Below are 12,530 nucleotides of genomic sequence, written 5' to 3'. Positions count from 1 at the left end.
GAGAGAAGGAGATATTCACAGAGATCCTGAGACTGTAGAGGTGGTCTATGCAATGTGCCACTCCTCATTCTTGGGGTTCAATGGGTAGAGCAGAGAGCTAAGGCTGTTCCTTATCCAATACAAGCAGGGACTCTTAGGGCTTGTGGGGCTTGAGGGAAGAAGTGACATCATGGCTCAAATTCTGACTTGGGCCTCTGAATAATTTTCCCGGAGAAACGTCACAAGGGTATTTGGGTATTTTGTCGTAGTTACAAGGTGCATTAAATAGGATTTCTGTGGGTTGGCTTGAGGCCCCAGCTACCTTCAGTGGCATTATAACGAGTGAGGAACTTGAATGTGAATTCACAATTCCTCCCATATCCACATTTATTAGTGTAATCTGTATTTGCAAACTAAGAATTGCTTACAGTCATAGATTGAAGATTTGTTGCTGAGCTTCATGCTAGCAGAATTATAGTAGAGTGTGTGATTTGTAGCACACCATCAGCAACCAGAACAGCTCACCTCCATCCTAGCCAGTTAGAAGCCCAGGTAAACTCAGAAGGTATTTGGATCTTGACATCCTCTAAGAAGAACACAAAGGGTTGTATCCCATCAAAAACAGACCCTGAGTCATTGGCTCTCTGATAAGGTCTGTGACCGCTGGCTGTCTCTTGTGTACCTGTGGCTTCTGAACAGCCCTTTGCCTTGCCTACAAACATGGATTGCACCTTCTATACTTGGCTTGGTAGACATAAGCATGCATGGGGTCCCATGGGTCTTCTATCCAAATCCTTTTGCACAAGAAAAGCAGTTGCTTGTTTGAAGTCTCCCAATCACTCTTTAATTCAAATATTATTATTCTCATTATGTTACACATTGGGACTTGCTTTTCAATATTTCCTTTTCATCTTGTCCCTTCCCAAGATCCAAACATATTATTTAATTCTAGTCCTGTCACTTACGAATTCTGAGGTTTTGAGCAATGTTTTATTTTCCATACCTCAGTCTCAGTGGTGAGGTAGGGATAAAAGCAGATGTGTAGGGTTGGTGTGAGAATTAAATAATTTAGCACATGCACTTAGAACAGCTAGTAGTGTTTGTTGATAGCAGTGAGTTTTTAGTTTTGAACTTGAATGAGTAAGTCAAGCTCTATGGCATTAGTAAGAGCCTGGGGAAAAACTCAGTAGGGTATCTGGGAGTAAAGAATAGCAGGGATGGGGTAGCTTGGAGAGGCTTCACCACGCTGCAGCATTTGGCAACTCCTCTGTGATCCTCAAGGCAGACACTCCCCTTCACAGAACTCTCACTGAAGTGGGGGATGTCGCTGGGGTTGGTAAGCTTTCCCTCATACTCTCTTTGGCTGTATGGAAGAATAAATAGCCTCCAGCTGTCTGCTGGCTTGAGATATCTGGGAAAAGTGCTATCCTTCATTATTCAAGTAGAATCCTCTTTATTCATGCTGTAGTTTACTGTAATTCTTATAATAAATTCACAGAAGTAGAGGAATATGATTTCCATTATGTTTTTAAAGGTGGTAGAACTTCAATATAAAAATGTGTCCTGAACAATATCATACTATCTCATTCTTAATCATGACAATCTCCATTATATGACACCTCACTAAATCAAATGTCAAGCCTTATCTTAATAAAAAATGAAAAAATCCAGTCCATTGAGATCTTAATAATGTAAGGAAGATGCCTAGCATTAAATATTCCTTTATTAATCTGTGTAAGTTCACCTTATAAATCCGCCCCAGACACATAAGTGTAGATATTGGCAGTGGAGGGGACTCACCTAGGAACATAGCAGAAGGATCTGGAAACATTTTTCTCTTTGTGTTTCTTTAAGATCTACCCACCTCCAACCGTGGGAGCATTTCTCAGTGCTGAAGCATTTTTCATTTCACTGGTACACATATTAAAGAAGAAGAAGCAACACTTTATAGCCTTGTTAAAAATCCCTTCCCGAAAGCCCAGCAAAGAACATTCTGGAATACCTGGTTCTTCAAGTGGGTGTTTTACAGTTTTAATGACCTTTTGTGTATCAACACTTGTAAGTGATGGATGTGTTTGTGTGGAGAACGGAAACCAGGCTTACGGTTCTGTGCCTGGACCTACGGAAACATTATCTCCCAGGGATTTGCAACAGATACATCCTCATCAAGTTACTTTATCATTTTGTGGGGGTGACACATTAGCTGTTTAATCAGCACTGTACCAACTGCACAGAAAATAACTACAGGAAGTCCCGTTAGCCCTTACAAGAGGAATAACACCTCACTCTTTTATGCCTACTCATCCTCCCCAATAAACAATTTAAAAACATATCTATAAGGGACACATCCACCTAGTGATTTGTCAGAGTTGGTGGAAGCTTGGACATTCTTCCTCTAGGTGATAACCCATTCGAGAAGGAGACACAGGCAGGCACCAGACCTGGACTAACAGCATTAGCTTTAACACTGTCTCCATGGGAGGCAAATGCGCAGTTTCTTATCCTTGACATGCATGCCTGCAGTGTGTGTGTGTGCGCACGCACACACACACACACACACACACACACACAATTGGTTTACCCAATTCTTGGTTGAGCAGATGGAGCTATGGACAGTTCTGCACTGGAAACTATATTAGTTGGAGTCCTCTAACAAATAGACATTTAAGGTACAAAGTATTTATTAGGGGAAACACTTGTATAGGAGAGTTGCTGAGGCCTAGATGCAGGGGAAGAAGACGGAAGGACTTGGTGGGAGAAATACAGACCTCAGTGTGACTCGAAGCCCAGCTCTCCCGCCTAAATTTCTCCCGGGTGGAGTTCCTGTCTGCCAGGTATGCCATCACTTTAGAATGCTGCTGTACTCAGTCATTTGTTGCCAGCAGATCTGGTAAATGTGACCTCTGCATGGTGATGGATGGATTTTACTGACAAGGAGTTAGGGCAGTCACTCCTGCCCTGAAGTAATCTGATCCAAGGGATGATATCTTGGCTGTTAGGGTGATCAAATGTTCTCCAATATCTTCCTTGCAGGCAAGTAGGAAGAACAGGCTAGCATGCAATTTTCTTCTCTAGTAACTAGATGGAGCTACACACAGTAGCTGATCGTAATGCTTTATAGTCCTTTCCCGTATGTGCTAGGTGCACACACATAGAGGTGTAGGTTGATTATGGGACAAACCAGTTAAATAAAAAGCATCAAGTATACATTCGAGCCTCTGTCATCAGGTACTCGAGGAGCCACACACAAAAAGAAAAGGCTGTATGTCCCTCCCTAGAACTGAGATTTCTTTGATGACATGAAATTGAAACTCCTCAAAGCAGCAGGCAAAGGTTGGCCTCTGGCCTTCCCTCCCATATTCAGAGATGTTTTATTTCCTTCTGAGCTTGTTTCCTAAAGGAACCATAGGACAAAAGGCTGACAGGCACCATACTCTGAGCAAACTTTTGCAGACTCCTGGACTCATTGGGGCTAGCTGTGCACTGACTTTTTACAGATTTCTGCCATCAGGTGTCTGAGGATGGTAAGATACTAAATCAGAGTCACTTTTAGAATATGCTTTCGTGAGAAGCTCAGCAGTGTTTATTAGTTATCAGACACTCAACTGTTGCTTAATGTGTCACAAGACATACGGAAAGGACTTTCCCCCTTATATTATTTTACAGTCCTGTACAAATGGCAGGGACTTTTGTTGAAACTCTAAGGCTATCTGAACAATAGGTACAGGAGAAAGTCCCCATGCTAGAATCACACTCTGACGTTCTCTTTTGATATCTGTTTTCCTGCTCTATGCCATGAGCCAGAGAGATGAAATATCCTGGATTTTGGTTTCTTCCCTTTTTTTTTCAGGGGGCTCCTCCCACTTCGGAGGAAGAGAAGAAGCCAATCCCTGGAGCAAAGAAACTCCCAGGACCTGCTGTCAACCTATCGGAGATTCAGAATATTAAAAGTGAACTGAAATATGTCCCCAAAACGGAACAGTAGTTCAAAGAGGGAAAAGGTGAGTGGAAAAGCAGTCTCTGTATCTGAAAATGACCATTATCCAGAGGAGGAGGTCCACCAGGAGCGTTCAATGGAGACAGCATTTTGTGTATGGTTTTCAGGGAAAGCCATGCCTTCGGGTTTGTCTTATTCCATTACTGCTTGGAGAACTAGTGAGGCTGTTTGCCCATTGGTCCCTTTTTGACCATTCTTCTAGTTAGGGGAGGTTGAAGTTAGGTGAGGGCAGGTCGTGGCACATGAATTTCCCTATTATACACCACAAAGAACAATGAACTATCGCTTTGACAAGACGATCTGACAAACAAGTAGCTGTGCAGATTTGGAAGTGAGAGGAGGCAACACTCTGTGCATTCGGGCCTCAAAAAAGAAAGAAAAACGAAAGAAAGAAAGGAAGAAAGAAAGAAAGGAAGAAAGAAAGACAGACAGAAAAGAAAGAAAGAAAAGAAAAGAAATCACCAGAATATGTGTGAGGCAGACCAAGAAGCCCTGAGTCTGACATAAAAAGAGTAGGTTCAAAGCTGTGCAGGCTGTTCCAACAAGGCACTTAAAATACTTATTTTCATTTTAATTGTTCAGTAATGATCCCCTTGTAAGAACACAACCAACTGTCTGTCTGCAGATCTGGTTCCTATTAACTGGAATAGAAAATTCTGCCAACAGATGGGTTCACCAAGTTATGGCTCTTTCTCCTAGGAGATGCTAGGAGCAAACCTGTCCTTTACCAGCAGTATTAAACACCGGGCATGACCTTCTCTATCCCTGAAACACAAGTCTGAGGGGAATCTGCATGGGAACATGCAATAGGCATTTTATCTCATTGGTTGTCCAGTCATTCATTTGTCCATCCCTTTAATCAAGACTTATGGATCACAGTAATATTTGCCACTTGCCACTGTGTGAAGAACATTATATCCACTCCCCCCCCCCCCAGACAGGGTCTTAATTTATAGCTGAAGCTGGGCTGTAACTCTCTGCAACCTAGGCTAGCCCCAAACTCATGGCAATCCTCCTACCTCAGCCTGTCTAGTACTGGAATTAGAGGCATGGGCCACTATGCTTGGCTCCTATGTTTCTTATAAGCTTCACAATACTGAATTATCACCTTCATTTTTTTTTTTTTTTGAGACAGGGTTTCTCTGTGTAACTGCCCTCATTGTCCTGGAACTAGCTCTTGTAGACCAGGCTGGCCTCAAACTCACAAAGATCCACCTACCTCTGCCTCCCGAGTGCTGGGATTAAAGGCGTGCGCCACCACCGCCAGGCTGACCTTCATTCTGCCCGGCTGACCTTCATTCTTGGAGTGAGTCCTAGGGAAACTGAATCTGCCAGGTATCTACTTGTCACAGTGCTTCAAGTCCTACATCTCACCACACCATACATATTGATTGCACACACTCTCCTCGCACTGGTGTTGAATATTGACTTTCTAGATAGCACTAACAGGATGTTTGTGAGGCAGTCTAGTGGGTTGTCCTGACGTCATTTATGGCATACTTACATAGACCTTGTACAGATATTTTCAAACTAGTTTGTTTGAAAGGATTTCCTAGAGAAGAGAGGAGTTGGCCACACACCCTCCCTTCACCCCCTCCTCTCCTCTCCTTTTTTTTTTTTTTTTTTTATTAAGACAGATTCTCACTATATTGCTTTGGTTGGCCTCAAACTTACTATCCTCACGCCTCATCGTATCAAGTGCTGGGATAGGAGAAATGTATCATGATGCTCATCTTAGAATCTGTTTTGACTTAAAGTAAAATGACAACATGTAGTGTCTTAGCCCCATTATAAAATGGAAGGAAGGGGTGAGAATGAAACAAATTATATTTCATGGCCACAGTATAAAGCTCAGGGACTTGGACGGGGACAAAGCTACCTGAGTAGGAATTAATCTGGCAGATAACTGCATCAACTTGCTAGTTATAAAATAGTAGAACCAACTAATGGCTGAGCATCATGCTCAATTCTGTTTGAGTTGCCAAACTGACATGAAATCTTCAAATAGGTTTTTGAGCAAACTGTAGAATTTCTTGCTGAGAAAGACTAGAGAAGGGATATGAACTTTTTGTAATATTTCCTATTATCATCCAGCCAAAACTGTTTAAGCACATGAATCTCTCTCTCTCTGTCTCTGTCTCTGTCTCTCTGTCTCTCTGTCTCTGTCTCTCTGTCTCTCTCTCTGTCTCTCTCTCTCTCTCTCTCTGTGTGTGTGTGTGTGTGTATTATGTGCATATGTGTATGTTAGGACCAAACAGTTCCTTTTAGGTAGTACTGCAAAAACTTTTAGAACAGAGCAAAACAAGACTCTACAAGTTGTCTATAATAGCTCTTATTTTCCCAGTGGTAAAAGAGCTCACTGCTAACAAAACATTAGAGAGGAATAATGGAAATATTAAAGTGGCAACACTACAGTAATTACAAGAAGAGAAATGATTAAGAGGGGTAAAACCTAGGAATTCTACAATTACGCAAATGAACAAGATAGCAGCAATTGAAAACCCTGGCACTGATGAAGCTCTAGAGAAAAAACATTATTCTGAGATTGAAGGCATTCTGCTACTCAGTGTGGCCACAGGCTTTGTGGCTGGTAGACTTCACACATTATTATACATATTAAGCTAGGGACTCTGGGAAATTTAATTTTTGTCCTTTATCTCTTTTTTTTGTTTGTTTTGTTTTTTTTTTTTTTTTGTTTTTCGAGACAGGGTTTCTGTGTAGCTTTGGTTCCTGTCCTGGAACTAGCTCTTGTAGACCAGGCTGGCCTCGAACTCACAGAGATCCGCCTGTCTCTGCCTCCCGAGTGCTGGGATTAAATGCATACTCCAGCATTGCCTGGGTGTGGCTTGTCATTTTTAAATCAATGCATGTATGTTTATTTATGATGTGCTAATCACCATCTCCTTAAATGCTTATACTTTTTGTGCTGGGAGACTTCACATTCTTGCTCTGTATACCGTATTTAGTAGACTGTTTAGGAAGTGTCATCTATGCTGAAGCATGCCAGAACCCATTACTCTCATATAACTGAGCTTAGTTATCTATTATACAACCCTTCTCCAGTCCACCTTCCTCCCACTCTCCATAATCTCTGGCAACCATTACTCAATGATCAAGTTCTATGAAACAAATATTTTTAGCTTCCACACAAGAGTAAGAACCATGTGTCCTTGCTTTTAAAACATAAAGTCCTCCATCTCCATCCATATTGCTTTAAATCACATAGATTTTCACTTTTTTATGGCCAAATACTATTCCACTGTGTCTATATGTCACGTTTTCTTGTATATTCATCCATCACTGCACACATCATTTCATTTTAAAAATGTAACCTAGGGGCTGGAGAAATGGCTCAGTTGTTAAGAGCACTTGCTCCTCCTGCCTAGGACCTTGGTGCTCCCAGCACTTACACAGCAGCTCACAGTGGTCTGCAACTCCAGTTCCAGGGGTGGGCCTCTTCTGCCCTCTTCCTTGGGCATGTGTATGGTGCACATATGTACACACAGGAAAAACATTTATAAAATAAAAATAAATGTTTTTAAAAATGAAAACTTTTGTAATTGTTGGTAATTCACTTTACGGATTTTGGTAATGTATGAAAGTAATAATTTGCAGAATTAATCCCATTTGTAATTACCAACTAAGAAAGAGACTTTCAGTTTTACTAATGCAAACATATGTATATTTGCAGGGTTTTTTGAGAAGGGTTTCTCTGTAGCTTTGGAGCCTGTCCTGGAACTAGCTCTTGTAGAACAGGCTGGCCTCGAACTCACAGAGGTCCACCTGCCTCTGCCTCCCGAGTCCTGGGATTAAAGGAGCCTACCACCATTGCCCGACTGCAAATATATTTACTATATACTTATGTAACAAATATATAAAATCAAAGAAAATTTAATTTTCAGCAATTTGTTGGCTTTAGTTTTCAAAGTGCATTTATGTCTAGACAAGACATATTTGCTAACCAGTCATCCAGAGATACGTCATCTCTCGAAAAGGAGAACATAAGGTACTCATTACTCTTAAATGTTAAACATTCTGCCTTGCTGTCACTCCTGTTTATTCAAGTGCTAATTATGAGAGTGTTGACAGGAGGGCAAATGGATGGACCCACAAGCTTGATAAGAAGTACACTTAGCACTTAACAACAGACCCCCAAAACGCATGAAGCCGAAGTTGACAGAATTAAGCTGAGCAACAGACATTTAATAAACATAATAACTGGGGACTTAAATTTCCCATGTGCATTAATAGGTGGGTATGGTGACTCATGTCTATCATCCCAGCACTAAGGAAGCTGAGGAAGGGAGATTGCCATGAATCCAAAGCCATTGTGGATTACACAGTGAGCTCCAGGCCAGCTTCAGAGTAAAACCCTGCCTCAAAGAAATCCCACTTTTAGTAAAAGAGTAACAGGAAATAGAAGATGTGAACAGCAAAGAAACCCAACTAGACTTTATAGGCACACCTAGAGCACTGTACTGAACAAGAGTATGTATCCTTCTCGAGTACACAAGGAACATTGTCTACCATGTACTTTTGGTTGAACATAAAACTAGTCTTAATAAATGAATAAGGATTGAAGTCATGCCTGATGGATCAAATTATTTAAAATTATGACTCAGTAACAGAGTCAAGTTTAGAAAGTCACAAACTTGTGGAACTCCAAAACATATTTCAAAATAACTAATGAATCAACAAAAAATATCACAAAAGAAATGAGAACCCTTTTTAGATTAAAGGAAAAAATCTGCAACTTACTTAAAAGTCTGAGATGCAGTGAAGTCAGAGCTTACATGTAGACACGGTTAAAAACGAAGGTCTTACATCAACAACCAAATCAATTAATATCTCTGTATTTGGGAAATGTGATTAATATTAATTTGTGAATGGAAACAACCCTGTCAAATGCAAAGAATAATAGGTTTTAAAATCTATATGGACCCTAAAACAAAGCCTGGTGGCTCATGCCTATAATATCAACACTTGGGAGATTGTGAGACTGGAGAATTATTTTGATCTCCACCAGGTCACCTTGGGCTAAAGAGTGCAAGTCTGCCTCAAAACCCAGAACAAGCAACCAAATTTTATATATAAAAAAACCATCTCCCAAGAACCTACAGAAATAAAAGAATCTGGGGAGTAAAAGGTAATTGCACCAAACAATGGCCCCTCTTAGTGCCATCTCTTTCCTGTCACTCTCTACATGTAAATAGGGAGTAGTTTATAGCCAAGTTGCTAACAATATGGTCATAAAGATGTGGTCTTGTTTCCTTCCACTTTTGCAAGGTTGAGTTAAATGCCTCTTTTGTTAATTTTATAATGAGTGGAAAACAGTATACCCTGTATGTGGTAGCTTTGGAGCATAGGGGCTGTTTCTAGAAAAGGATATGTAAGCAATGCCTGAGCTAGGCAATGGCTCATGCAGCAGGAGCGGGTTCTTTCGGCATCTTTTTCCTGACACGCCGTCATCCATCGCATTTCCGGTTTTGCATATTGATTTTCCCACCATACAGTTTGTCATAAGAGTGATTGTTTTCATGTTGCTTTGCAGCCTCCAGGACTAACATGATTCATTTTTCATAGTCTGACTTATCATGATTTCAAGAACATAGTCCCTCTGCCAGAAAACAGGGGACTGATTTATTGATTTATGTAGAACTGTATGTTAAAAAAAAAAAGGAAAACAAAACCTAAAAGTTTCCCCTAATGTCGTCTCTGTAGTTTGCTGGGCATTTTTCTTTTTTTGTCCTCAATTTTGATGTGTTCCCGGCTTTGACCCAATTACATAGGCTCTATTCTCTCTCTAAAGGAAATGGTTGGAGAAGGTTTTTTTTTTTTTTTTTTTTTTTTTTTTTTTTTTTAACTCTTTAGTGAAGCTGCCTCTCTTTTGATTTGTAATTCTCCTTTTGCTGCTCTGCACTTGGAGAAAGGCAGTTTCCTCAGTGGTCCTGAACCACATCAGAGTTTCATTCATTTGTTTTGTTGTCTCCAACCTTCATAGAAGCAGTTGGCTCAGGACCAGATTCTGCAGATCTGTGTAAGCTGGCACATATCTTTTCCTGGGCCCAAGGGCAATCATGATGGGCACGTGTTCTGCTTTCAGTACTGTCCTGTCTCCATCCTAAGTTGTGGTTTACAATCTAGGATACAGGAGTGGTGTGTGTGTGTGTGTGTGTGTGTGTGTGGTGTGGTCCTTTAGGGGTCATTTGGTAATATCTGGACACATTGACGTGCAGGGTGGGGAGGAAGACAAGGATGTTGTTAAACATCCCATAATGTCCAGAACAGTACATACAACAAAGAATTATCCCGCCTCAAATGTCAGTAGTGCTAGCAAAGAGTAAACCCAATTTTCTACTTGCGAGATCACTTCCCTTTCTAAGCAGTCTATCCAATGCATTTTATAAAAATTAAGATGACAATAAAAAAGAGTATAGGAATTAAGTACCTAATATGTATAGTTTTAAACGTAATTAGATTTGTGGAAATAAGACACTCAGATACACTTTTTTTTTACTCATCAATAAATTAGATATTTATAATTGTATATACCTACCTGGGTTATAGTATTTGTCTCAGCAGTTTTCCAAACTTTTAAAAATCAATGTTAAGTATTAGTAACAAATATCTGTGTCAATAGCACCATTATGGTTTCCTCATCACCAGGAGCAGTCCCATTCATTATATGCTTGGGAATGGCCGATGAAGCATCCTGTGTTTCACGTATATATATTTTATTTACCTCTTGTCTTGACTGCGAGGGATGGCCAGTTTGTTTATGCAGAGTCAAAGCTAAGGTTACTCAGTTGTACTAGAGTCACCCAGCTTGTAAGTCGCTCCAGCATCTGCTATACTCTCCACCCAGTCCTTTGAATCATGGTCACCTGCTGCATTCTGGGAAAAAGCGTCCTTCTAGTCAGCTATAGTTCTTTCGAATATTTTACTATGCCTGCTCTGAGTGAAACAAGCAAAGGCTACGACACATCAGAAACTGCTCCCTCCCACCAAGAGGGTACTGAGCCACAACTCTCATGCTAGCTTGTTTGTTTCTTTGCTTGTCTGTTTACCCATTCATTCATTCAATCCGTCAGCAACGCAGTAACTGTAAAGGATTTCCTGGGCTCAGGGACCATCGGGTACTGCGGGTCAGAGCATGTAGCCCGGTTTACAGGTTAATAGGTGAAAAATTGCATGACAACACAGAGAATTTGCTTTCCCTTAAAGGTCTTAGGAGAAGGAAATGTAATGTTAATGCCTATAAAACATGAGAGAAAGCAGGAAAGAAAGAGAAGAGACTGGAAGGTAAAGAAAGCGAAGGAAAGGAAGTGCAGGGGGAGGAGAAGAGACAGAATAGTGTAAGATTGTGACCACAGGGACATGGTGTGGTCCCTAACTAGGATCAACCCAGCTGCTGAGAAGAAAATCCTGACCTCTGCCATTGCTGCCTTTACTCCCAGTATAAGCAAGGGCTTGTCAGGCGGGGCTGTGTTGTTCTCAACTGTAGCTGTCTTCCAGCCATGAAGCCTTTTCTCTCATCCCCTCTCACGCTGTGTGCAGCCCACGCAGAAAACTAGGAAAGTGAATTCTGGGCTGTCTAATCAGCCTTGGCTGCATCGTGACAACGCTGCTCGCTGCTCGTTTCAACTCCCCGCACATGCTGTGGCGGTTGAGAAGGAGGATTCACGAGGAGCAAAGCAAGACCTGCAGATTTACTTATGCTCCCTTGCCAGGGTCCCCTGCCTGGGAACTCCTCAGTCCACATGCTTTGGTTTATAGCTTTATACAGATGGTGAGGGGGTAGCTGGTTTAATCCCAGGCGGGGATGGTCAATTGGCTTCCCACTGAGTGAATTTTCTATTAAGCAGTCGACAAATTAGAGTTTCTTTCATCCAGGCAGGTGGCACCAAGGCAGCTCAGAACAATTCCTCTTGACTGCTAAAAACCATCATTTCTGCAAGCATGCTCTATTGCCAGAAAGCCCCAGGGGGCCTCCTCCTAGAGGGTCAGTGGTACTTCCTTCCATGTCAGAAGATCTGCCCTGAAATGCAGCAGGGACAACTGAGCCCTGGGCAAGCAAGCACTACACCTCTTCCTGTCTAGCTCTTGCCTGAGTCTCAATCAGTACAAAAGATGCCTGGCCTTTAGTTCCAGAGACAGCTCCTGAAAACTTGCCTAGTAGGGTTACTAAATGCCAAGAGTTCAAACATTCACTTGTTTAGATTCTATTTTCATTTCTTAATCATTTTGTACATGGGCTAGGTAGAATTTATCCTAACTGGATCAGCTTTTCTCCTTCAAAAATGCACGTTATCACTATAAACTATGCCTGACCAGGAAAAAATTTAAGATATGTGTGTACCTCCTGTGTCAGGCAAGAATATACTAGAAGTAGATAGCAAGAACTTGGCATAGTTAGGAACGGATGGGAGAGGGGATATTTGCTCACAGGTGAAATGAAGAAATAAGGTTTTGAATTGGAGTCAGCAAAGGGGGGGGGGCAATTATAGAGTCAGTTTGATGGCACAAGATGGTGTGGACAGGGCTCAGATTTTCC

At 41.4% G+C, this 12,530-nt stretch overlaps 1 protein-coding gene across 1 annotated transcript in view; it reads left to right on the top strand.

Annotated features, from left to right (window-relative positions):
• The window catches only part of Smpx (small muscle protein X-linked), a 48,494-nt gene that overhangs the window by 18,706 nt on the left and 17,258 nt on the right, over positions 1 to 12,530 (top strand). The window contains exon 4 of the mRNA XM_057760164.1: positions 3,830 to 3,980. Within this exon, the coding sequence (XP_057616147.1) occupies positions 3,830 to 3,964 (135 nt within the window). The 3' untranslated portion in view covers positions 3,965 to 3,980. The remainder of the gene's footprint in view (positions 1 to 3,829; positions 3,981 to 12,530) is intronic.

Source organism: Chionomys nivalis, chromosome X, assembly GCF_950005125.1.
Source record: "Chionomys nivalis chromosome X, mChiNiv1.1, whole genome shotgun sequence".
NCBI classification, from domain to species: domain Eukaryota; kingdom Metazoa; phylum Chordata; class Mammalia; order Rodentia; family Cricetidae; genus Chionomys; species Chionomys nivalis.
This window is presented reverse-complemented; position numbering and strand designations above follow the sequence as displayed.